This window comes from Rasamsonia byssochlamydoides, assembly GCF_041956645.1.
Source record: "Rasamsonia byssochlamydoides strain NRRL 3658 unplaced genomic scaffold VTN77scaffold_109, whole genome shotgun sequence".
In the NCBI taxonomy this organism is placed as follows: domain Eukaryota; kingdom Fungi; phylum Ascomycota; class Eurotiomycetes; order Eurotiales; family Trichocomaceae; genus Rasamsonia; species Rasamsonia byssochlamydoides.
Genome location: NW_027192492.1, coordinates 19,919 through 44,657, shown reverse-complemented (window position 1 = coordinate 44,657; position 24,739 = coordinate 19,919). Strand labels below are relative to the sequence as shown.

Sequence of the window (24,739 nt, the reverse complement as noted above, 5' to 3'; positions counted from 1 at the left end):
GCTGCCCTTCTTCATTTTGCATGAGATCATCTGGCCTTCGCGAATCCGCCTTCGTGGCTCATACTCGACATGGTGAGCTCTCCGACATGTCCATACAACTAGTGTGCGCTCTATGCATACTGACAACTGGATTGGTGTATAGAACTCTCTTTTCAATTCCGCGCTGAAGCAGTCATCTGCTATACGGCGCGACCTTGACATCTTCGCCGAATCTCCTGCAACAACCTCCGCAGCTCTTCAAGGTGCGTTACAGTGCATGCACGGGGATTTTTTCCCCCTTACTTATAGAAGAAGCTAATATTTGCATTTCATTTATCCAGGGCAAATATCAGCCTCTCTAGCATCCTTCTCGCGAACGATCGATGATTATTCCGCACTGTCGAAGAGAGAACTCATTCCGGAAAAGCAAGAAAAGGCATTTGAGAGGGTGAAGAATTTCCGTACGGCCCTTGCAGATTACAGACAACGGTTTGAACGGTTACGGAAAGAGCGAGAAGAAGCGGTAAGTTTGTCGTGGAATATCTTTTCTCTTAACTATTTGTCAACTGACTTTCACCCAAGCAATCCGTGACGAATCGCAATGAACTCCTTGGTCGTCGCCCACATCATGCTGCCACTCCAGAGAACCCCTACGCCGAGTCTGCCTTACCACGGATGTCTGCGTTCGCCAACACGAGTTCTTCGTCCGGCTCTGGTTTGAGCTTTGGCGCCCCGCCTGTGGATTATACCCGTGAAGCACACGCCCTTCGGGAGCAATCATTTCTCGCCAACACCAACGCCCAGCTCGACGAGTTTCTCGATCGTGGTCGGGCGGTACTGGCGGACCTTGGCCAACAGCGTGAAATACTAAAAGGCACGCAGCGTCGATTGTACAGCGTCGCTAACACGCTGGGGATCAGTGGCGATACAATTCGGATGGTGGAGCGCAGGGCAAAACAGGACAAGTGGATATTCTGGGGAGGTGTCGTGGTATTTTTCCTGTTCTGCTGGGCTGTTCTTCATTTCTTAAGGTGACGAACGGCTACCGGTCAAACAATGAAATTAGATCAGGATACGACGTGATGCAAGCGTTTAGCAGGCGTTATCAGGTATGACTCGTGCAGATCCAGATGCCAACATGGTTCACGATGCTGATTATTTTGCAGGTAATTACGGTGTTCTGGTGTTTTTGGTGGTTGCCATTTGAGCTTTTACTGGTATTATCCGGCTTCGATGAAGTTCCTCAATCTTTCTATTTTGAGATAGAATGCCCGAGCTGGCATTAATTAGCTTTTTTTAGTATATGCATATAGGCTGTGCCTGGCGGCAATGTTAATACAGTTTTATCTCATAATAGACGTAAGCTGAGTACTTGTCAATAATCTGTGGTACTCATTGACGCCGTGTGAAATGCTCTTGCCTGGATGGCACTGTGGTATGCTACCTGCGGATGACTTGCTGCTTTGTTGTTCACCGAAGAGCTCCGGACGGCTGATCGGAAACGCGGACAGCGTTGGCGTGATTTTCGCCCTCGGAACCCCATTCTGCCAATTCCACCTCTTCTGCGAACTTTTGCGCTCTGTCTTTCATCCACCACCTGGCCACGATTTCACGAGTGGACTCCTTCAATTGATCGTCTTCCTGTGTCTTTCAATTGGATACCCCTCTTTCATTTCTCTAGTTCATTTCTCTAGAGACGTCACCATGTTCGCTGCACGCCAGACCTTCAACCTCTTCCAGAGACGGGCTTTCTCCGCCTCTGCTCGCCAGGTGCGCACTATCACTGTGTCTGCTGCGACCATCAATTACTGACTTTGAACTCTATAGTCCTCCAAGGTTGCTATCCTTGGTGCCGCTGGCGGCATTGGCCAGCCCCTCTCTATGCTGATGAAGCTCAACCCTCGTGTCACCCAGCTTGCTCTCTATGATATCCGCGGAGCTCCAGGTAACTTGCAGCGAACATCATACAAATGAATCAATCTGACAGAGAATCAGGTGTCGCGGCCGATCTGAGCCACATCAACACCAACAGCGTTGTCACTGGCTACGAGCCCACTCCCGAGGGCCTTCGGGAGGCTCTGAAGGGCTCTGAGATCGTCCTCATCCCCGCCGGTGTTCCCCGCAAGCCTGGCATGACCCGTGATGGTAGGCAATAGATTGTGCCGTGCCGTTAATCTGACCAAATTGGCTAAGTGCTATTGTAGACCTCTTCAACACCAACGCTTCCATTGTCCGTGACCTCGCTAAGGCTGCTGCTGAGGCCTCTCCTAACGCCAACATCCTGGTCATCTCCAACCCTGTAAGTGCTGTTTATCCCAGGTTGCATTTATCTCCGTTCTAACCGAGCAGGTCAACTCCACCGTCCCCATTGTTGCCGAGGTCTTCAAGTCCAAGGGCGTCTACAACCCCAAGCGCCTGTTCGGTGTCACGACCCTCGACGTCGTCCGTGCTTCGCGCTTCATCTCCCAGGTCAAGAACACCGACCCGGCCAACGAGGAAGTGCCCGTTGTTGGTGGCCACTCCGGTGTCACCATCGTTCCTCTGATCTCCCAGTCCAACCACCCCGACATTGAGGGCACCACTCGCGACCAGCTGGTCAACCGCATCCAGTTCGGTGGTGACGAGGTCGTCAAGGCCAAGGACGGTGCTGGCTCTGCCACCCTCTCCATGGCCTTTGCCGGTGCCCGCTTCGCCGAGTCTCTGCTCAAGGCCGCCCAGGGCGTCAAGGGTGTTATTGAGCCCACCTTTGTTGACAGCCCGCTGTACAAGGACCAGGGCGTTGACTTCTTTGCCTCCCGGGTTGAGCTTGGCCCCAACGGTGTCGAGAAGGTCCTCCCGGTTGGCAAGGTCTCTGCGTACGAGGAGAAGCTGCTCGAGGCTGCCCTTGCTGACCTCAAGAAGAACATCCAGAAGGGTAAGTCAGTTGCCTTGTTTGTGCAAATACATGAACTAACGTTCTTTTCTTAGGTGTCGACTTCGTCAAGAACAACCCTTGAATGATATGAACTCGCACACACGTGCATCCGTCCCTGCCCCTCTACGATGTAAAACAGCTTTACCGTAACGTTTTTACCCCATCTTAACTCCGCCTCTAACCATTCTCCCATTTTCCTCATTACTCTCCTCCTTGTAGCTTTTTTATATATGTAGTGTGGGGCACGGGGCAGGCACACATGTAGCAATTATGAATTGCCTAGGCAATTCAAAATTCAAGAGAGAAACGAATCAAATGGAAAATTATTAAACGAGCAGGCGTGCAGATGACTGGACCTGAAACGTAATTCTAATCATAGTACTCGATCTGTACGATCTTTTTTTTTCCGTGCTTGTAGTGGAACTGAACTGGACTGGACCGGATTGAAGTGAAGTGAACTGAACTAAATGAACAGCTATCTATATGTACTGTATGTACATACTACTGTAGAAGTTAACTACTGACATTTCTCATATATATATCTGCCAGTGACTGACTGACTGACTGACTGAGCGACTGACTAATATATATCGACTAACCGATCAATCGATCCATCACATCACATCACATCTATCTAGGTATTTGCACTGTCTCTCTATCTATATCTATATATGGTCAAAGTCCGAATGAATGCATGAATGAAGTTATCTGCTTATTATTGACAGACCTACATAAATGACCTAACAAGCTAAGTAAGAAAGCAAAGTAAGTAAGAAGAGCAAAATAAATAATAAAGAAAGAAAAGATGAAAGAACAGAAAGATAGAGGCTTTTTTATACCCCCCCCAAAAAACACCTCCATCCCATAGGTATTTGGTGTTGATTGATTGATTGATTTCCATCTATCACATCACTTCACTCATGAATTTGTCTTGTCTCATCTTGTCTTGTCTTGGGCATATATGCATATAATATAACACACATACATAGCAGCCTGCATTAAGTAATAGTTGCAAGCTTCATTCATGAACAAAACAGCTAATATAAACCATGTCAGCATTCTGTTCTGGGAGGAGCTTGCGACCTGGTCTGGTCTGGTCCAGTCTGGCTGTGAATGAAAGCAAAGCCTACAGCTATTAATATTTATTTATTACCCGCAACAAAGGAAGGTAATAATAATAATTAAATGGAAATCTAATGCTGAACTGAATATGGAGGGTTTTGGCTTATATATATAAAAAAAGGCCTATATGTTTCTGTTTTTTTTTTTCTCATATTTATTTTCTATATATATATGGAGCAGTCATTTTACCTTTCCAATAATATGATCGATCGATCGATCTCCCTCTAATAATAATAAGTCTTCGATAAATAGCCAGATATGTAGATAGTTTATCGCAAAGTCCACTCCCTACCTAAGTATGTACATAGTATGTACATACATACCTAGGTAGGTAAGTAGGTAGGTAAATAAACACTGACAGATGTTATGTTAGGTCTCTATATCTATCTAGACTTGATTATATGGTTATGGTTATGGTTATGTCTTATCATTACATATTAGAGGATATTGCGATTTCGAGACTTTTTTTAAGAAAAAAAAAGGTTTCAGCAGGGCAGGCACAGATATGATATGATCTGATCTGGTGATCAAACTATCTGTACTACTTACTAGGTACTCACTGCCTACTACCTACTAGCAAGCGTTACTAGCTAGAATAGCTACCTAAGTATGTACAGTACCTACCTACCTAGGCAGGTTGGCAGGATATGTGATATTGTTGGCGCAGCTGATACCTAGTTGAGATTCACCAAGAAGCTGGTGTCATGGTACCTCTTTTTGGCCGGGTCTGCAACAGATATGTAGATAGTAGCTATACTAGCTCACCTCATGCACGCATGCATGTGTGACGGTCCGAACTAGGCGGTGCAATAGGCGGTGAGGCATATTGCCGGCAGAATCTGTGAGATATCTCGCTGGACCTCGTAGATAGCTTCTTTCTCCCCCAGCTTAGTCTCTTCGTTCTGAACTGCCTCATAGCTTCTAGATAAACCTACTAGCTAATGGGATTTGGGTTTGTTACAGCATGTACACATTCATTTTATTATCTGGCTTTGAGACTTGGAGGAAAAAAAAAGCTTCTACCTTAGGAGAGAGAGGGGAAAAAAGGGAAGAAAATCATTTAACCCATCAGTCATTCATTATCATTCATTATCTTTTTGCTCTGTTGTGTCTGTGTCTGTGTCTGTAGTCTGTCGTTCTGCTCCTTTCATCCCATGTCACGTCACGTCATGTCATGTCATGTCATGCCTGGCCAACCAATGCTGATGGTGATGGTGTACATGAATGAATGAACGCGTAGATAGATCGATAAGTAGGTAGGTGGGGAGGCAGAGGAGATACGTGTACATATATATGTACTCGGACATGTATGACGATTATGATGGTGATGGCCGTGGTGAAAATGACGATGATGAAGGGGAAGGTGGTGAAGGGAAGGGATGTAGGTAGGTAGGATGGAGATGAAAATGAAGTGCGTTGAGTAGAGTAGGTAGGTAGGGAAGTAGAAAGTAAAAATGAGGAGGAAGTTGGGCAAATCAAATCGAACCAAGTCAAATTCAGAATCAAAATCAGAACCGGAACCGGAATCAAAATCAAACAGACAGAAGACAAAAGACCCAAAAAAAAAGGAAAAGAACCCCAGGCCGAAAACATCAACCCCAGTCCCAAGTACCAATCCAAGTAGACATCCCAGGCAGATTCGACTCAAGTATAACTCCTCATCGCATCCATATATCCCGTCCCACCCCGCAAGTCACGATCAAACGTCTCGGCGACTTCCAGCACGCGTTTGATATGGGACATAGACAGGGGGGCTTTCTCGTTGACGGCGAGCGCTTGCGCGGTGCGGACGGAGTTTTTGATCTGTGTATATTCAAAAATAGGTCAGCAATCCGCAATTATTGTCCTCAGAGAGTGGGTGTCTTACCTGACGCCCGTTCAGATTATGCCGCGCCAACGCATCGAGATCCTTCTCGGTGAAAGGCACCGTCTCGACGCCGTCGATGGCGCGCACTTTGTCCAGGAACATCTTCCACACGCTGCGCTTGGCCTTGGTCGTGAGATCGCCGTAGCGCAGCGCGATGTGGATGCGCGACTGGAACGCGTCGTCGAACGTCTCGACCCGGTTCGTCGTCAGGAACAGGATCCCCTGGAAGTACTCGAGCAGCCGCAGGAAGATGCTCACGAGCGCGTTGCGGTGGATGTCCTGGATTGTGCGCTTCTCAAGGAAGACGTCCGCCTCGTCCAGGAGCAGGACCGCGCCCCACGAGTGCGCGATGTCCAGGATCTTGTTCAGCTCGGCTTCCAGCGTCCGTGAGTCTGTCCCTAGCTCGCCTGCGCTCACCATGTACAACGGCCGCTTGAGGAGCTCCGCGATGCCCTCCGCTGTCAGTGTCTTGCCTGTCCCGGGCGGTCCATGCAGCACGGCCACCAGGCCCTTGCCCTTGCCCTGGATGACATCGTCGATGTTCTCCGCGGCATGGAACGTGTGCGATTCCACCAGCGCCTTGACGATCGACTTCTGATTGTCCGGCAGCACAAGCGAGTCGAAGGCGCCTTCGTTCCATTCGATCTCGGTGATGCCAGACACGGTAAACTCCAGCCAGAGTTTCTCGCTGAAAGCAAAGCCCAGGACAACAGGACTGGCGATGAGAAGCTCCTCCTCGCTGAACTCCGGCTCCGACGAGACGTCCTTGGGGTCAGTGTCAATCTTGTCAATGTCCTCTTTAAGGATCTCATTGCCGTTTTCATCGACCTCGACCTCGACCACATGCGCCTTGCCCTTCTTGTCCCGAACGATCTTGTATCGCGGCCTGGGCGGCTCCGAGTCATGGCTCAGGTTTCCCCGGTCCGTGCCGGAGTCGGATGCACCACCACAGCAGCAGCCTCCATCACTGTCCTCCTCAGAAGAAGAATGGTCGAGGATGTCGGGATCCTTTGGCCGGACCGTGCTGATGGGGTAGTTCGGATTGATCCGACGGTGGAGGGCAGGGTCGACCATGACCCGGCCGTTGATGTTGACCTTGATGATGGACCGCTTCTTCTTGAAGAAGGCCATGCCCTTGTGGAAGCGATAGTTCATGCCCCGGAGAGCAACAAACTTCTTCCCCCGCTCGATGAGCTTGGCTCTGATCTCCTCAGCGTCACGGTGGTATTTCAGAGGGTAGCAGGCCAGACTGGTGATTTTGCGAGCCCCTTTGAAGGACTCGACGTCCGCCGCCATGGTGCCCATGCCGAACGATTTGCCGTCATATTCCAGGTATCGGCCCTCGATGGTGTACCACTGCCCCTTCATGAAGGACGACTCCTTGGTCGCGTACTCGATCTTGAAGGCGCGGGGTTCATCGACGTTGCCGTAGGTGGGCGTATAGGCGATGGTGTTGGGCTTGAACAGCGCCCAGAGCAGGTCGAAGGTGATCATGTTGGACTCCAACAGCGGGTAGAGGGTCTTTTTGGTCTCCGCGTAGTCGGTATCCAGGTACTTGATGAGGATCTTGAGATGCGCCGCTTTGGTCGCTGCCGCCTTCCTGGCGCGCTTCTTTTTCTCCGTGCTGGCGAGCTTTTTCAACTCTTTCATGTACGCCCGGGTCTCTTCCAGGTACAGGAAGAGCATGTTCGGGTCGACAACCGGCGTTTCCTGCACCAAGCTGACTCCTTTGACCCCGTCCATGACCTTTGCCAGGGCATCCCGGAGAGGTTTGCTCTTGATGTCCACCACCGTCTCCAGGTACTTGTTCTCCCAGTCGAACTTGCGGCGCACCGTAAAGATGTATTGGTCAAACTCGTTTGCATCGGGGTCATCCCTAGTTTCTGTCAATTTGTAGTTGTGGATGGTGCTGTCCCAGACTGTCATGCGTGTTAGTGCCGCTCTTGTGTGACATAGCAGGGTCCGAATCTCTTACGCTCATCAACCCGCTTGAATGCAACCTTGGAAGCCCTCTTCTTCTTGCCCTTGTTCTTATGAGCGCTGCCCTTAAGCGCATCGCTTTGACTGTCCGACGTAGTCTTCTTCAAGCCCAATGCTTTCCCTTTGGCATGCAGACGAGCGCGTTTCTGCAGCGCGGCCAGCTTTTCCTTCGCGCGCTGAATCGCCGCATCTTCCGACTCTGTTTCTCCCTCCTCCTCTAGGTCGTCTGATACGTAGTCCTTAGAGCGAAGCTTCTTGGCCTTCTTCTTGGCCTTGCGCTTCTTAGCGGCTTTCTTACGAGCCTTTTCGTCTAGAGAGGATTCTTCATCACTACTCTCGTCGGATTCCGTATCGGAAGATTCGTCTTCCTTGCGCGTGCGGTTCTTCTTCTTATTCTTCTTTTTCGCTTTGGTCGCTTTGGCTTTGGTCTTGTGTTTTCGGCTGTGCTTTGGTTCGTCGCTGTCGGTATCGTTGTCGCTCTCCGACACGTCTGACTCCTCGTCGCTCAAATCAGAGGGGTCATCCGACTCGTCGTCGGTGGTATCGTCGTCGCTGGAAGACGAGCTTTCTTGGGTCTGTTTTTTGCTCTTCTTGGTCTTCCTACCAGCATTGTTCTTGGAGGCAATATGCTTGACGGGCTTCTTGCAATGGGGCTTTTGAACTGCCGTCTTGGTTTCTGATTTGGATACTGTGTCGTCAAGCCCTACTTCTTTGGCGGATGGAGTTGTTGGAGCCGCAGTTGTCGTAGTGGACGACTGCTCTGACGGATCAGCCATGTTGGCGCGAATTGAGTCAGTCTCCAGCTCGTCCTGGAGCCGGTCTGTGGGCCGCTGTGGAGCTTCAGCCGTGAAGACTGGGGTCGCGGAATCTGGGCCAGGATGCCGGTCGGGCTGCGCAGAGGCTTGCTGCTGGTCTGGGTTGACTGGCATAATCACCTGAAAGGTCAGTTTGCGTTTAACGTGAAGAAAGTAGACAATTTATGAAATGAAGTCAAACTGAACGTACTTACTCCGGGAAGTAACTGACTGGCTGACTGACTGACTACTGATAGATTCAGGTTGCACAATGCGCTGTCAGGGCGGTGAGCCAGGAACCAGTCACTGCCAGACAAGAGACATGTGAGAAAGAAACTGGGATATACAAGCTATTTATGGCTGTCTGCGAGTTATTGACTTCAGGCAGGCATCAACGCTGCTGAAAGCTGCCTGCGCGGTAGCCCAGTCATTGGCCGTGTTTGGCTGCGTTGGCGCTCTGGGCCTCCACACGGCTCTGCAAGGCAAAGTCGAAGGATACGAGGCTGAAAGAACTCCTCCGCAATTGATTCATTGACAGATCCAGTAGATGCTCCGCTAGGAGAATTGCCACGGGTCAGCCGCAACAGTCATACGCACTCATACTTTCGATGACTCCGTCTATAGACTCGTCCCTTTGTTGTCTTGCTTCCGTTCCATGGATGCAGCACATTCTTCCCGTGTGGCTTCAAGCTTGCCTCGAATCGTCGGTTTCACGGGCTGTAGAAAAAGAAATAGTCTATGTAATGTAACTAAACTGGGCACACAGCATGGCGATCGTGCCGGAATTAAAAGTGATGCGGAATGTGCCATGAACACATGCTAGTGGCACACAGGTCACCGACATTTCCACTCAATCTAAACCTGCATGGATTGTTCAAAGTGATGCTGTAGTCTGTATGCAGGGAGTATGTAATATGGAGTACAAAGGAAGGAGAACCCGGATCCAGACCATCGCAACTCTGCAAGGCAATATCGTCGTATATGTCATATTGTACAGATGTAATAGAAGTATTGAGCGATGAGCACCTGATGAGCTCCATTTCGACCCGTCAATTGAAGTTACAATACAGTACATCCCAGTATATACATTGGAATAGCAGCATTGGAACTGTCCAACATCTAGGTATACATTATCAACTGCAAAGCCAGTCCTATTTCTCCTCAAATAAAACCTCTCTTTTCCTTTGATGGCCTTTCTCTGGTTTTGTGCAGAGTATATGTCTCAAAGACATGATTACTTATTCAGGCAAGTACTCCGACAGACAGACCAAGTCCAGTCTCTAATATAGGTACCTAATCCTAACATTTATAAAAATCAACCATTCTTAAAAAAAATGACTTCCTTAATATCTCCCCCCTCTACTAATAATATCTTTCCTACAAAGCTTCTTTGTCTTTCCCCTACCTGAGGCTGGATTTTATCTACTAGGCTATATACGTTATGAAATTATATTTTATAAAGAAGACGAGGCACTATTAATTTCTATCTACTTCAACTACTAGGCTATCTATTAAAAAATTTTTAAGGCTACAGTAGGGAGGTATGTATGTACCTACATACATATAGAGGCATTTCTTTTAGAATATCAGCTTTCACTTTCATGCTTACTCTCAACTCATCTCATTTTCAAGAGCTTCACTCATGCTGTACCTCATGGACAGTATTGCTGTTCAGAGCTCCTTTAGCTCCTCTATCAAGCTCACCCACCTTACCTACCTACCTACTCAGCTCTTATCCCGCAGGACAGAGATAGATATGTATTCACTACCTACACTTAGATAAGGTCCCTTCTTTCTCCAAGAAAGGTAGTTACAGCTCTAGAAAACTAGGATAGGAGAGGAGAGGAGAGGAGTTCTTTAATTTCCTTTAGGATCTATCTATCTGTACTCCCTGGACTTTGATTTGGTGACTGGACTGAGAGAGATGAAGTTAAGTGCAGCCTAGTCTAGCTAGTATTTATGTACTATCCTGCTGTAAACACAACAAAGTCAACTACCTATACCATCAGGAACTTGACTTATTCTTTTTTTTTCTTGCTGCTGTGGACGTGAACTCCTTCAACACTCTCCCTTTCACCCTCTCACTCTCATGCACTCTCTCTGCACAACACAGTGCGCTTGATATCATCACATCATCTCATTTCTAGAATATCGAAAAAAAGAGCATCCATCCCATCTTGCTATTGCTACAGAGGTAGCTAGCCAACTAACTAAGGACTCCAAGTAAGTAGTTCATTTCTCCCATTCACGTTGCTTCCCTCCCATCCCTCTCTCACATACTCATCTGACGGCACTACACTACAGACATCTGTAGTAGCGTGCGATGCCACCGTTTACCCCACTCAACCTGAAAATTAAAATGAAAATGAACAAGACCAAAGCTACTGCTGCTGTCAACAGTATTAGCCCTACTGGTCATGATGACGAGCTGTTCAAGAACGTGAACGTCAAGCTGGAAGACGCGTCTGATGCTGAGACCACGATCCTCAACGATATCGATGGCGAGGGGGACCTGAAAGTGGTATGTATTGGCGGTACAGCTGTCCATATATACCCTTGGAAACAATGTGATGTCTAGTTACCCCTGGCTGTCGACGTTAACTGCTGTGCAGTCTGCTACCGACGCGTCTCCGACTCCAACTCCCCGCAAGCGCGGCCGCAAGAAGGCCATCAAAAACGCCGCCGACAAAACCGCGGAAATAGACAAGAACGAGAACGAGGACGATGACGACAACGAGCAGGATACCAGCAGCAGCCCCTCCAAGAAGGCCAAGAACGGTCAGAACCAGAAAAAGGAAATCCCCACCTCATACTCCTCCGCCAGCAAAGAAGACCGCATGCTCATCTACATGCGAGAAGTCGAAGGAAAAAGCTGGGGCGAGATCGACAGCGCATGGGAAGCGATGACGGGGACAAAGCCCGCGCCGACGACCCTGCGCAAGCGCTATGGACGGATCAAGGCTAATCTTGCTGTTTTCAAGGATGAGGATGTAAGAAAAAAAATTCTGTCCCTGACTGACTCCCTGATGATATCATAAACAAGCCCTATCCTATCTATTTATCTATGATTTTTTTCTCCTCTGACACCACGTTCCTGTTCCTGCTCCTGTTTCCGAACCCGATACTTACTGAATAAATTTAATCCAGGTGGACAAACTCCTCCAATCCAAGAAAGAAATCGAAGAAAAATTCGAGAACGAGAAATGGACTAAGATTGCGGCTGCCATCGAGGCCAAGGGAGGAGACCAGTACCCGCCAGCAGCGTGTCTGAAGAAGTTCAAGGAGCTTAGCAAGCGCCTCGCGAGCCAGAGCAAGAGTCAGACTGGCAATGTGCAGGCTGGCAATGGCAATGGCAATGGCAATCGCCGTGTGAAGGTCGAAGCTGATCAGGAAGTCGATGATGATGAGGCGTAGGTAGGCTTTCTATGCTATGCTATGCTACCTTGTTGGCTGCATGACGGGTACATGCTGTCCATGTAGGAGGCAGAGCAGTTGAAGTTCACATCCCATCGTCTCGTCTGAGGAGCTACCTCGTTTTCTTGTTCAATCTTTCCAGTACCTACTTCGTCAGCAGCATATCTTTGCCTCGCAGTGACAGGAGAAAAGCAAAAAATTCTTAAGCAGCTGGCAGCCTGGATATGCCGTTGGTCAAGAAGGATTTGTGCGTGTGTGCCACCGTTGGCTTGGGGAAGGAAATAGTCGAAAATAGTAGAAAATTTGAAATAGAAGCATTGAATTGATAATGACATGACAATGACATGACATGGCACCAGTCAGTCATACGACTCATAGGGAAATCATCAACCAGTACCAGAAACAAGAAGATCCTTCTACTGTAACCAGAAAGACGTCGTAGGAAACCTGAAACATGTCATAGGAAAATAATTAACCGGTCCAAAAAAATTCCTCTCCTGTAACGAAAAGAAGTCATGGGAAAATAAATCATCAAGAATAAATCATCAAGAGAACTGTTTCTTTCTTTCTTTGTTTCCATTCATAAATAATCATATACATACAGACATTCATTCACATTCACATTCACGTTCACACATATCATCCAACTAAAAAAAAAAGATCGAATCGACAAAGTCGTTGCGAAACAACTTGCTTTTGAAAAATGCAAGTATAATGTCCAAGGACTGAATCAGACCAGATCGGACAGGGTATATATATAGTTAACTACTTTACTCATGTATCATTGAATTGAGTAGGCTTGACTGAACTGAACTTAAGATTGTGTCACCAGCCACATCACATGTCCAGTGTTCATGTCCAGTTTACCTACCTACCTACCCGAATGTGCACACAACCACAGCCTTCCCACCAAGGTATAATCCTGGTATAAAATCCTCGTTTTTGTAATGTACAAGCATCAAAAACTCCGTACGCCAAGCAAGTTTTCATCACAGCATACTCGCACTCGACTCCCTCGAATGCGTCTTCCCATTCGTCTTCTCGCTCGTAGGAGACTCGTAGCTGTCCCGCCGGGGAAGTGTAGTCGGGCGGACCTTCGTGCCGACAAACCCTCTTCGATCGCGTCCTGTTCGGCCGCGACCAAGCCAGTTGTGCTTGAACGCCTTGTTCAGCGTCTCAATGCGTTCCTGCGCTTCGTCACCGCTTTGGATGCTGGATAGCACGCTGAGGCATTGCAGCATGCGGCCGACCGTGTCGGTGATGACGTGCGACGAATCGGCTGCCTGGGCGGAACGCGCTGCAAATAAAGGATGCGACGGCGAGGAGAACGACTGGAAGATTAGTTGATCGGGATTTGACGAGGTGTTTGACGTCGCTCGACTGCGCGTCGCGCTCGCTGAGTCGGAGGAGTAGCTGCCCGCAGCATTCAAAAGAGTAGACGATTGGGAGTTGAAACTGCTCAGACCTGGATCCAGGGACGCTGCCGTCCCCGGACGGCCACCACTATTGCTGCTGTTAGAGCCGGCACCCAGAGTTCCGACACCCGCATTGATATTGTCCAGACTTAAACGGGAGAACGTCGCTTTGAGGCCTTCATAACGCTGTAGAATAACCGCGTCCCGGAAGGCCACCAGCACGATGGTTCGCACATCGAGTTCATCCCCCATCGAGGTGTCGGACGAGTCTCCATTGGGCAATCCGCCCCAGAACTCCTTGGCTTCACGGACACTCATCAACGAACCGCGACCCTTGAACTCCAGGTCCAGAGGCAGGAAGACCGCCTGGATAAACGGCAAAATCGTGCCAAAGACCAGAATCCATATCTGTACGAGGTGGGGTACCAACTTCTCATCCGGTACGTTGCTGATGGAGTGATTTAACGATGAGAAGCCCGTATGGAGAAGCTCCCGCAGATCCTCCACGATGACAGACGGCATGCGTTGCTGGATGCAACGCTGGAGATGGATCAACACGAGTTTGTTCAGGTCCTCTATCGCAATGCGAACGTCCTCCCCATCAAAGATCACCAGCAGTTTCGCCTTGAGGAAATCCCACACGTCTTCCGACGACATATTATGGAGCCCAAACCCTTGTAGAGCCTCCCGCACGGCGGCGGCGTCACTATGCAACATGCCGGCTGAGCTTCCTAGAGAAGAGGGCCCATGAAATGCATTCTGGCCGCCACCGCCACTGGCGTTGTTCGGCCACTCAGCCGGATCGACATCTTTGATGGAATCCAGTCCTGACGCAAGCGCTTTCTCTTCTCGCTTTTTCTCCCGTAGAGCACGTCCACCGTGCAGCAGATCCAAACCGCTGACTGACTTCCCGAACCCGGTGGACGACGGCCCGGGAGAGGACGGCGTGAAATTGTAGAGAGACTGCGGCGCGTTGGGGTCCAATGGCTTGGAGTTACTGGACGCAGAGGACAGTGGGAGGTTGTAGTGGTCATCCTTGAGCTTGAGCTTCTGTCGAGATAAGAAATGGTGTTTATGGACCTTCTCCTTGTCCTTTTCCTTTTCCTTCTCTTTGTCCTTCTCACCACCCTTTTCCGCAGGAACCACCGTGGTTGCGGAAGCGTTGGACAAATTGTACATCGAATTATTCGACGCCGTGGTGTCAACCAAGCTTGTCGTAGACGCGCTGACAATCCGGGACAACCCGCTGGATCCTCCAAAGCCCAGCTTGCTGGGGGAGGGCTGCCCCTTCTCCTTGCTTGAGCTGTCCTTGTCTCTAGAAATTCCGATATGTTTTGGCTTAGAAAACAGTTTCTTCATGGACTTCTCGCTCTTTTGTTTCTGGTCGCGCTCCGTGCTCTGCTCAGCCGGGCCAGGGTTTCGAGGAAACGCAACATTGGCCGCGGTGGTCGCAGCCTGCACATAGCCTCCCACCAATCCATTCTGATACGATTGTCCCGAGAAGCCTCCTCCAGGAGCCGCGGTAGATGGCGTCGTCAATTGGGCCGGAGGCGGAGAATCCTGGCTTCCTTTCCGGTTCTTTGATCCCTCGTCGTTGAAGTTGGGGATGGTCTGAGAGCGGTGTCGCAGGTGTTGGGCCGACTGCTGCTGCATGGCAGCCTGAGCAGCGATCTGCGAGGCTGTGAGGTTCGACATGGCGGAATTGTGATCCGAGTTAGTCGCGGTGGGAAGAGAAGGCTCGAAGAAGCCCTGGGAATGTTGTCGGGGACGATGCCCCGGTGGAGCAGCTCGCGGGGATGATCGTTGGCCCTGAGGGTCGTTCTGGGCCCTCAATGGAGCAGCAGACGGTCGCGTGGACACCGAGACGGTGCTGTTGGTGGACGTAATTGAGGAGGTTCTGGGCGGGTGAGGGGAAGCTGTGGGCTGAGCATTGACGCCGTACCCGGTGCCCTTGGGGCGGGAGAGAGTCGTCACATTCGACGACACAGACGAGGCATCGCTGTCGGAGGAGGCGGGACGGGTCTGGGGATCTTCCTGTGATCGGAGATGCTGGCTGCTGTTGGTGTCTGGCAGGGGAGAAGCGCGCAGCTCAACTCGGCGGCCGGCGGGCGTGGGATTCATCGTGAGCCAGTAGTGTAACAGTTAGGCAACGAGGAATCATGCAGGAAGAGCAGCTAGAGCGGCATGCTCAACAGCGCGCACAGATCTAGCAAGCTGGCGAGAGTGGAGGATAATTCTTGAGGGAGTTATGGACATCACTATTGTCTCACTGTTGTCTGCGCCGACGTCAATCGGCCGAGGTCGAGGTGAGCATGGCTGAAACATGGGCAGTGCTGACGGGGTCCCCGCCATTGTTATTTAACTAGCGCAGCACCGCCCGGGCGGTTAATCGCTAGCGATGAACTAGCCCCTCGTTAATCCTCGCACACGACGATCCACCCTCACTAAACAAAGACCATTGTCACTAAACAAAGACCATTGATATATTCACCTGGACCATCGTTGCAGGAGAATAGCAGCGTCATCTCGCACACAACGACTCATCAATCATGGCCCCTGGTCCAAGCCCCTCGTCAGAGACACCCGTTGTCTCCCTTCAGGCCTCCTACACCTCCCCGCGTCCGCCGACCTCGCATACGTTCCACCATCCGGTCACCTCTCCCTTGGATAACAACGGCTCTGTTGAAGCAAAGAAAGCCTATCTCTCCGAACTGAGAGGCCTGGTGACGAAATTGCAGGGCGAGATCAACGTCTTTCTCACGGAGCGCATGGATGAGGATAAGAAGGCAGCAGAAGCGCAGGGAAAGGACTCAGAGAGAGAGGCCAAGGAGGAGGAGAATTACGGGGAAGAAAACGTGGAAGATGATGCCTAGCGGGTAGATCGGACGATCGACTCGTCTTTCGCGTGAAGAGCGGGAGCAGACAGTTTGACTCGGGACCAGCTACACCCGCAGCATCATTCAATAGAAACGAGAGGGCGGAAGGGTCAGAGTTTCCATGCTACAGCCTACGGGGGATTGCGGTGGTACTGGGGGCAGGGAATAACCACGTTCGGGTTCGAAACAAGGACTTCATTACCAGGGGTATCAATTCGCAAAAACATGACCTGCTCGGGTAGACCGGTGTCTAAAGCAGGAACACAGCCTCTCATGCCGGACACAAACAAGGGGCAAATGTCCAAAATGCGACCGTCACTTCCATAACGAAACAGCCTAGGAAAGGAAAAAGAGGACAGCAAAGTCTTGCAAATCATCAAGTTTCTATGTAGCCGCGTTCGCGTTCATTCGATTCGCACAACCGAGGTGGACGACGCTATTACTGCAATAACGGTCAGCTGGTCACTCAATTACACAGTCACATGTGATGGACTTGACAGACGTACTCTGGGAACACACTAATGACACTTCCTCCAAGCCGCTTATGACAGATCCTGCACACCCGCTCCTCGGTGATGGTGACATGCCGCCTCCGCGCCTTGTTCTCACCGGGCAAGCCTTCTCCAAGCATGAGCTGGGCCTGTGTCTTAATATTCTGCACTTTCCGCAGATTGGCAACGATCCGGGCCTCATTCACAATCGAGTTGGCGGCCCGAATGCGGCCGCGGAAATAGAACTCGAGCTCTCGCACCGGAAGCGTCTCGGGGATCAGGTTGAGGGTGGAATTCGCCGGTAAGCGAGAGCCATGTTTGGCCAGGATGTCGAGCGCAGGGCCATATTGCGGCTCGTAGCCATACGGGGGCGAAAGATAGAGGGACAGCAGGGTCAAGTAAATGGTTGGTTTGGCGTCATCTGCATCGGTAGGCGCTAGGCGTTGCGATGGAGCCACCTCTGCTGTACCCGTCTCTTCCGTGACATGAACATGATTACAGTATCTAGAAGCACATTAGCAAATTCCTAGATGCCGCCCAGAAGAATGAAGTCAACTTACTCTTCCGCCTTTTCTGGATCATTGAGTTTGAAGACGTAAATCTCAAGAGCCTGCCTATGCTGACCCATCTTACTAAACGCGATGGCTCTAGCTTCGTAAAAGTCTGGGTCTGATTTTGTTTCTTGTCAGCCACGTAAGAAAATTACCCTCTGGACAAACAAATAGACTCACCATCGCGGGGAAGACGATCCAGCGTCCTTGCAGGAGAATATTGAGAACTCGATTTCAAAAACTCCAAGAACTTCTCCCTCCACGCCAGGAAAGCGTCTTCACTGTCGAACTTCAATTCTCCGTCTTTGTGCTTCTGCAGCCGTTCTAGGTAGAGCAGAAGCAACCTCTGATGGAGATCCGGACTCATTTCATTCAATTCCTCGATGACATGTTCGAGATACCTGACAGCGAGAGTCGGATCGATCCCTTGCAGGAAGTCGGTAACCCGCTGTCGAGGCAGGGTCTCTGCGTTCTCTGTATCGGCCAGGAATACCTCCATCCCCAGTTCGGGATCGATCCGCAGCGGCCATTCCGCGAATTCGAGGATGAGATCGATCATGTCCGGCGGCAGGTGCTGCAGGTAGGCCACCGTCCGTTTGGGACCGCGCAATTGGGGAGCGCTGTCCTCTTCCTCTTCGGCCTGGCCGAATTTTTGAAGGAGTTCCAAGGCACGGCGATGCATCTTCTTCCCAAAGTAGAAATCGATGAGTTCGTTATGGCGCCCGCTCTCCTCGAGCTTCTCCATCACCACATCCGGGTCGCAGAAGTTGGCGATGCGGAACAGAGAGCTGGCCAATGACGGCGTTGCGTACATGTGGGCTCGGAATAGGGTTGTATCAACCAGTTTCGCTGTTTCTCGCAGCCTCTCCTCAAACTCCGTGCTTTCAGCATTCTTGGACAGGCCCAGTAACATCCTCACAGACTCCTCAAACTGATCAATCTCTCCATTGGCATGTAGGGATCCTGCTTTGAGTGAGCCGTCGGGGTTCAAAAAGCGCTGAAATCTCCTTCGAACATCAGCCAAGTAGCCTTGAAGCTCGCGAACCGCGGCTTTCAGATCTTTCCCCTCTGCTCGAAAGTCAGCAAAACCAGACTAAATTTATCGGAAGAGAGGATAAGTACACACCAAGTCGTTTTTCACGTTTTTCACGCTTTTCACCCTGAACACTATCCACAGGCTTTCCACGGATGCTCCCGGAGTCACTGGCATCATCCGTTTTGGTCCGTAGAAAGGACGTCAGAGACGGAGCATAAGAGCTGCTCTTAAGCGGTGATATATCTTCAGTACTAGGTGTTTCTATTGTCTGAAGGCCGTTTGACTTCTTCGGAGTTTCATCCCCACTGGTTTCCTGTTCCTCAGTCTCTTCAGCAAAAGAAGAGAGGTCGCCGGCAATAATCTTAGGATAGAGACTGATGACGACCTCTGGGGGAGCGGAGACCTCAGCAAACAGGTCCAGAGCATCCCGATATTTCCGTGCATTAAATAATTTCTGGGCTTTTTGAAGCCTGACCTCGCGCAGCCGGCCGGCTTTGTCCTTCAGGAGTGCATCTTCCAGCATGGTAATGAGACTGATTGCCTCGTCCAGGTGACCATTTTCAACCAAAGCATCGATCTGGGAGTCGTAGCTGAGAGCCTCCATTCTCCAGATCACCCGGTCACTGGCCACCAAGAAGCCTTTGCCGGCATGAGCGAGACTGATATTGGGGTGCGGGATATGCAGGAGATTTGCCGACGGTAAGGAGATCGATTGAAGTAGGGACAGCGTGTCCGGGTTCCGCACTTCCAAAGTTCCCTTCGAGGGTTCTTGGAGCGCCAATAGGTAGGGATACGAGTATCCAATAGCCTCGGGGGAATTACTCCACGGTATCTGTTTTTTCCCTAGTGAATGACCATCGATATCGATGAAGTGGGTATTGATATCCTTCGCCAACAGAACCTGCCCCTCGCTGAGTCTAGTAGCGAGTGGTTTAGGAACCATTCCTCCCATCCCGATGTAACTCATACTGGCGACTCCGACTCCTCCAAGTCGACTGGACTCCTGGCCTGGACCACCGCCAATGCTGCCAGGCCCAACGAGATCCCTGAGTTCCATAGTTGCAATGTCAACCATGACATAATTAGAGCTCAGGCCCGCTATCAATCTCGTCCCCGATACCCATGTTAGAGTCTTGATTCCACTGACGAGCGTAATTTCCGCCGTGTCCGTGTTGAGTTCCATGTCGTGCCATGCCCACAAGAGTATCTTCCGTTTGACGGCCACTGCAAGGCGGGATACGATGGATGGAACACCAGTTTCCGGATCATTGACGATATTCGAGGTCACCGCAAATGAAGTCGCGCCTTTGGTTCGTGTGAGCTGTTCCTGGAGCTCATAGGTCTGCAGATCGTGAATGGAGACATATCCGCCGGACAGGGAGATCAAAAGCCTCGCTTCCTTGATGATAGCCAGTTGCTCAATTTTGTATCGGGAGAATTTCTCCTGTTCACGCAACAGATCTGTGGGTTTGACTGGGGGTGTCGACGGCGGTGCAGCTGCCACGGACTGGTCGCCATTGATGGCGCTGGCTGCATTCTCCACCGTATGCCCATTTCCCCCCGTCTCAGCCTCTTCACCTGAGACTTCATTGATTCGGTACACCCTCAAGCTTCCATTGTTCAATCCGACGAGCAAGCGATCACCGTAGGCAAGGATCGATTCAATCTTGGACTTATCGCGCGGTTTGAGCTCGACGAGCGGTCGAGGTTTGAAGGCGGACAACATGATGATGCCGCCAGCGCCGGAATCCCACCTCTTCACCGTGAGTAGCACCCATAGGCTTCATTGTCTATGAAGCCGTAGCAGGTCGAAAATAGGCAGCTGGACGAGCCATGCTGCCGTTGCCAGAGCTGTCCGTCTGCCAGTGGCAGCGGAGATCGGATGCGTTGACGTGCCTCGCGCTGCTGCATGCTTAGTAATTTCTTAGTCATCAAACGATGTACACGTACATTATTTGCATTGACTGCAACTGTTTCTATACAAGCTGTGTATTGCTTACTCTGCTTTGATAATGCATTAGGTACTAATTGTATCATCAAGAGGAATTACAAACCAATGAGAGGATCTCCAGATTTCACCCGTAAAAGGCAGGTCTATGCGGATTCTCATTTGAGCTCTCCTTGATTATCTTCTGTACAAGTCGTAAAGGTAAGATGGCAAATGTAACAGCTTGGTGTGTGGTAGAAAAAGCAAAAAAAAAGAACCGCAGAGCCATATAGTGCTCAATATGTAACATGACCGCAAACACACATCCTTTTTGCTAACCGCATGTAAAGTCCGACGCCGCGCCATGCCTTTCTGAGGACAAATGCCAGGAGAATACCACGGCCACAAGAGATCTTGAGGTGTAGAAAGAGGCATGGTGGAGAAAGTAAGGGAGGAGAGTGGAGAAAAAGAAAACAGGGAGGGAGGTTAATATTAATAAGATAGACCGAATATGCATGGCAGAATCTCAAAGAGAACATAACATATTAGCCTAGCTCCAAATGCAGAAACACGCCCATCAAAGTTGAAATGACTTCACACCAGATTGCATCGCTAAGTTCAACGCAGGCGGCATATGAGACACTCAATCAATCGCATCAAGCGCCGGCATGGGAGAGATCCAACAACTAAGGGGAATCAAAATTCCATGGAAAAAAAAAAGCACAGCCATTGAAAAAGAAGAAGATGCATGCCAGCATGAGACAACACATTAGCCTAAGAAGAACATTTGTAGAAACTAATCAGAAGCTCTCGAAAACTCCAGGTGATGCTCAATGAGCAGAGTTTGACTCGGAAGATTGCTGATGCTTCGCGGAGCTCCCTTTGCTACGCCACGTGGAAACAGCCGGGATATTAGCCTTGAAGCGTTGCTCCTCAGTGCCGTATGCGCGGGGAGTCAACTTGATCAGCGTATGAAGAGGAACTTCCATCCACGGACTCTGTTCCTGCGACACATTATGGAAATACGCATAGATGCACCGCAAAACCGCCTGGTGGGTGACGATGATCACGTTCTCGCTGCGCTCAAGCTCCATGATAATGGGCTCGAGGCGGATGACGACGTCTCGGTAGGACTCACCACCTCGGTAGCGGTAGTTGTATTTGTCTTCGTCTCGCGCCGCAAAATCCTCGGGATACCTTTCCGCAATCTCCTCGTACGTCAACCCATCACACACCCCCGAGTCGAGCTCATCGAGCGCTTTCCACTCGAGCTTGTCGTATCCCATCTCGGACACAAGATGACGGGCAGTCTGAATTGTCCGCTTCAGGGTTGAGGTCCAAACTGTCAACTTGGCACCGGGTGGAATGCCGGACTGCCTCAGAAGCCCTGGAAGGGCCCTGGCATAGGCCTCTCCGCGAGAGGAGATGTCCGAGTCACCGCCAATTTTGCCCAGCAGATTATACTCAGATTCCCCGTGCTATAAGCAAATAGTTAGTGATGGATCTTGAAGTGGGAGAAATAGCGACATACCCGAGACAGCCAAATGGAGCGAGGTTTGATGTGAAGGTTCTGGATGTAATAGACCAGTCTGCTTGACAGGTAGTCTTTGATCTGGTTGATGATGACTGTCGAGCCAACGTTGATGAGCTTGACGTAGGTATAATGCTTCTCATCTTCATCGATGGTTTCGTACACCTTTTCGTAATTGCGGATGCGATTACGAAAATCCTGAGCGGCAACCTCGGGATCTTGTCCCTTGTAATCTGGTGATGTCGTCTTGACCTCGAGGATATTGTTCATAATGATCTCCTCGTCATCGCACAACGACTCCACGAACAGGGTTTCGATGCCTTCATCCGCACAACACTTATGGATCCAGGCTCTTCTGGCCTTGGTGGAGTTAGTCGCGTCTAAGATGGCGACCACACCGCGCCCTTCCCGGAACCATTTCAGCATGTCGTTCATGGCCGCCTCCGCAGCTGCTCGTCTCATCCTCTCCCCCTCAGGATTGGACGGATCGAAAAATTCAGCCTGAGGATGCGGCGAAGTCAGTCGGCGATATGTGCCTACATTGAAGATCTGGGCGGAGATGCCGACCCAAGCGAGATAGCGCAGGGCTGTTCATGACTTGTCAGGATCTGGAAAATAGCAAGAGACCATCAGTTACATACCTTTCCCGGCAATTAGACTCTTGCCTCTGGCCGGGAGGCCAACCATGACAACGCAGATTTTCGTGTCATCGGACTGTACACCGAACCTGTCAGTCTTTCTGGAAAGAGAACATCTTGGTCTCTCGAAACCGTATATGATGCCCATGGCTTGGTTGTATTAAGCAAAGGGGTAACAGAGAATGCTAAAGCGCAGCAGCACGTCCAAGGAATGCAAAATGATGGATACAATGAGAATTCACAGCATAGACAGCGTAGAGCGGGAAATAAAAATCGCAATCAAGGATCATTACTTGTATGGCAGATCGCATCATGGCCCTTAGTAACAGTGCTATTGGTCGCGTGAACTATATGGCATTTCCCGGTCGTTGATAATGGGGCCGGCGACAGATGCCCTTGCTTTCTATCAATCAAAGCCCTTCTGCCAGGGATCATGCGAGTACGGCAGCACTTTTTCCTGGGAAGAACAAAGGGTACGAGAAAGAAAGTCGACAGATCGCTTGTCCGCCTGGTGGTCTGGATGGATGATACCCTTGAGATGGCATTTTGGTGTTTACGGAGCTCTCAAACAGTAGATGCTCCACCTATCGTGATTCGTGACATGATCCACCAGTGCATTTTGTCCGGGAAAAAAATCGATTAAGGGCAAGTCGGACCTGTCCCGATAATTGATCGGAATCCAGCGGACAATTTAGATGACCGTCGTTTTCTCGCCCCGCAATTATTGACTAACAGCGCTGAGACACTTCTTCCGAGGCCGAGGAAAGAAAGCCTGGAACCCCCCGAAGGTTCCATTTCATAGCGGAGGCGACGACTTGGTAACTCACTTCCGCATATTAGATCTCAAACGGCCACGTCCTTGGAAGAGGGCATTGTTGCGGGAGCGCTTCGTCGAGCCGGGCTTTGAAAAGAGGCTGTTTGGCGCTAGCGGGACGTCACCTGACGATGCCAGCGAAAAGCACAAATTGCGACGATTTCCATCACACCGCTCTGGAAAAAGGTGGATTTGAGCCAGGAGAGATTCCCCGCATGGCTTTTGTCTATCGATAGTCTTCGTCTGCGGGAGCTTCCAGAGTTCTCAAACAAGGGCGCCGGTGAGCCCCAGAGACAGGGTTGCAGGCCGGAGGGGCAGCCGCTCGTCCGTCTTTTTTCCCGGGGCCGAGACACCGCCTGGATGAGCGTCGGGCCAAAGTTCCAGAGCCTCTTCAAGACGCCGGCGCGGGCCAATGGCAGACCGGGCCTTCAGACGAGGATTCCCATGCGTGTCCACAATAGAATCCTCTGCGGGTAAATTGGGCCAGATTAACGATCAAAATGGTGATGGTCGCCAGGCAGGCTTAGGCATAGCGAACAGCCACGCGCGTGACGATCATGGCGGGTCCAGATTCGAGAAGGGGAGACAATGATGAGAGCAAAATGAAATAAATTCAAGCATGCAACTGTAAGAGAAGAGGTAACGGGGGATACAAGTCGGCATGGAAATGAAAAGGCATGGGTGTGTGAGGGGGAACGCTTCCAAGGCATCGCTACAGAAACCACGGCTCGAGAGAAGCAGGAACTTACACTCGCAAAGTAGATTTTGTTTGCAGATTCTCTCCGACCAGAGTCGCCGGAGGCCATGGTGATAGAAGTTCAGTTGGACCTCACAACGCTGTGCGATCAGAGGCGGGGGAGAAATAACCAAGAGCGAAAATAAAATCCCAGCAACTGATTATTCGTACTTCGCGGTTACTATGATTTTGAATCGCTCCAGGACAGATTTCGTGGTTACTCTGGACTCAGGACTGTCATCTGCTAGCCACGAGTTGAAGGTTGGTGTGTGCCACGCGAATCATGCGAAAAAGATACGGGAGGAAAGTTACCTAGTTGAGTTGATATGGAACTTCCACTCCGATGTGGCTGATGGACCTGCACGAATCTCGGCTCGTCGTGTCGTGCTTGTCAGAGCCCAATGCGGTGAAGGATCTCAACGTCATTTCTGCGGGGCGACAACAGTGGCGGGGAACAAAAGGTAACGAAGTGAACGAAGTTCAAGTACATAAAGCAAAAAAGAAGATAAGGGGGAACAAAAGAAGAATTTGGTTCTCCCTGTTTCTGACTAGTGAAAGGTTATGATATGATAGGGAACTCATGTGTTCCCTTCTTCCATTTTCCCGCGGTGTCTGACTTTGGCAAATTTAACAAGCAGAGCTACCGTGGTACCC

The 24,739-nt window shown here is 50.3% G+C and overlaps 7 protein-coding genes across 7 annotated transcripts; 3 read left to right on the top strand and 4 right to left on the bottom strand.

The window, feature by feature from the left end:
* Nucleotides 1-69: 69 nt before the first annotated feature.
* VTN77DRAFT_761 (uncharacterized protein) lies at nucleotides 70-1,014 on the top strand (the record flags this gene model as incomplete). The annotated part of the gene is made up of 4 exons (XM_069424017.1): nucleotides 70-72; nucleotides 143-242; nucleotides 321-502; nucleotides 562-1,014. 4 exons carry the CDS (start codon nucleotides 70-72, stop codon nucleotides 1,012-1,014), a joined length of 738 nt encoding a protein of 245 aa, XP_069273248.1.
* Nucleotides 1,015-1,683: 669 nt separating this feature from the next.
* On the top strand, nucleotides 1,684-2,975 carry VTN77DRAFT_760 (uncharacterized protein; the record flags this gene model as incomplete). Its single annotated transcript, XM_069424006.1, has 6 exons — nucleotides 1,684-1,749; nucleotides 1,807-1,924; nucleotides 1,975-2,124; nucleotides 2,184-2,278; nucleotides 2,329-2,893; nucleotides 2,947-2,975. 6 exons carry the CDS (start codon nucleotides 1,684-1,686, stop codon nucleotides 2,973-2,975), a joined length of 1,023 nt encoding a protein of 340 aa, XP_069273247.1.
* Nucleotides 2,976-5,659: 2,684 nt separating this feature from the next.
* On the bottom strand, nucleotides 5,660-8,791 carry VTN77DRAFT_759 (uncharacterized protein; the record flags this gene model as incomplete). The annotated part of the gene is made up of 3 exons (XM_069423994.1): nucleotides 5,660-5,818; nucleotides 5,883-7,801; nucleotides 7,858-8,791. The coding sequence occupies 3 exons, from the start codon at nucleotides 8,789-8,791 to the stop codon at nucleotides 5,660-5,662; spliced, it is 3,012 nt and encodes a 1,003-aa protein (XP_069273246.1).
* Nucleotides 8,792-11,226: 2,435 nt separating this feature from the next.
* On the top strand, nucleotides 11,227-11,694 carry VTN77DRAFT_758 (uncharacterized protein; the record flags this gene model as incomplete). The annotated part of the gene is made up of 1 exon (XM_069423983.1): nucleotides 11,227-11,694. One exon carries the CDS (start codon nucleotides 11,227-11,229, stop codon nucleotides 11,692-11,694), a length of 468 nt encoding a protein of 155 aa, XP_069273245.1.
* Nucleotides 11,695-13,059: 1,365 nt separating this feature from the next.
* VTN77DRAFT_757 (uncharacterized protein) lies at nucleotides 13,060-15,606 on the bottom strand (the record flags this gene model as incomplete). Its single annotated transcript, XM_069423972.1, has 1 exon — nucleotides 13,060-15,606. The coding sequence occupies one exon, from the start codon at nucleotides 15,604-15,606 to the stop codon at nucleotides 13,060-13,062; it is 2,547 nt and encodes an 848-aa protein (XP_069273244.1).
* A 1,139-nt stretch (nucleotides 15,607-16,745) lies between these two features.
* VTN77DRAFT_756 (uncharacterized protein) lies at nucleotides 16,746-20,165 on the bottom strand (the record flags this gene model as incomplete). The annotated part of the gene is made up of 5 exons (XM_069423961.1): nucleotides 16,746-16,803; nucleotides 16,868-17,356; nucleotides 17,413-17,521; nucleotides 17,584-18,471; nucleotides 18,530-20,165. The coding sequence occupies 5 exons, from the start codon at nucleotides 20,163-20,165 to the stop codon at nucleotides 16,746-16,748; spliced, it is 3,180 nt and encodes a 1,059-aa protein (XP_069273243.1).
* Nucleotides 20,166-21,196: 1,031 nt separating this feature from the next.
* On the bottom strand, nucleotides 21,197-24,155 carry VTN77DRAFT_755 (uncharacterized protein; the record flags this gene model as incomplete). The annotated part of the gene is made up of 4 exons (XM_069423950.1): nucleotides 21,197-21,844; nucleotides 21,898-22,484; nucleotides 22,539-22,611; nucleotides 24,099-24,155. 4 exons carry the CDS (start codon nucleotides 24,153-24,155, stop codon nucleotides 21,197-21,199), a joined length of 1,365 nt encoding a protein of 454 aa, XP_069273242.1.
* Between the last annotated feature and the right edge of the window lie 584 nt (nucleotides 24,156-24,739).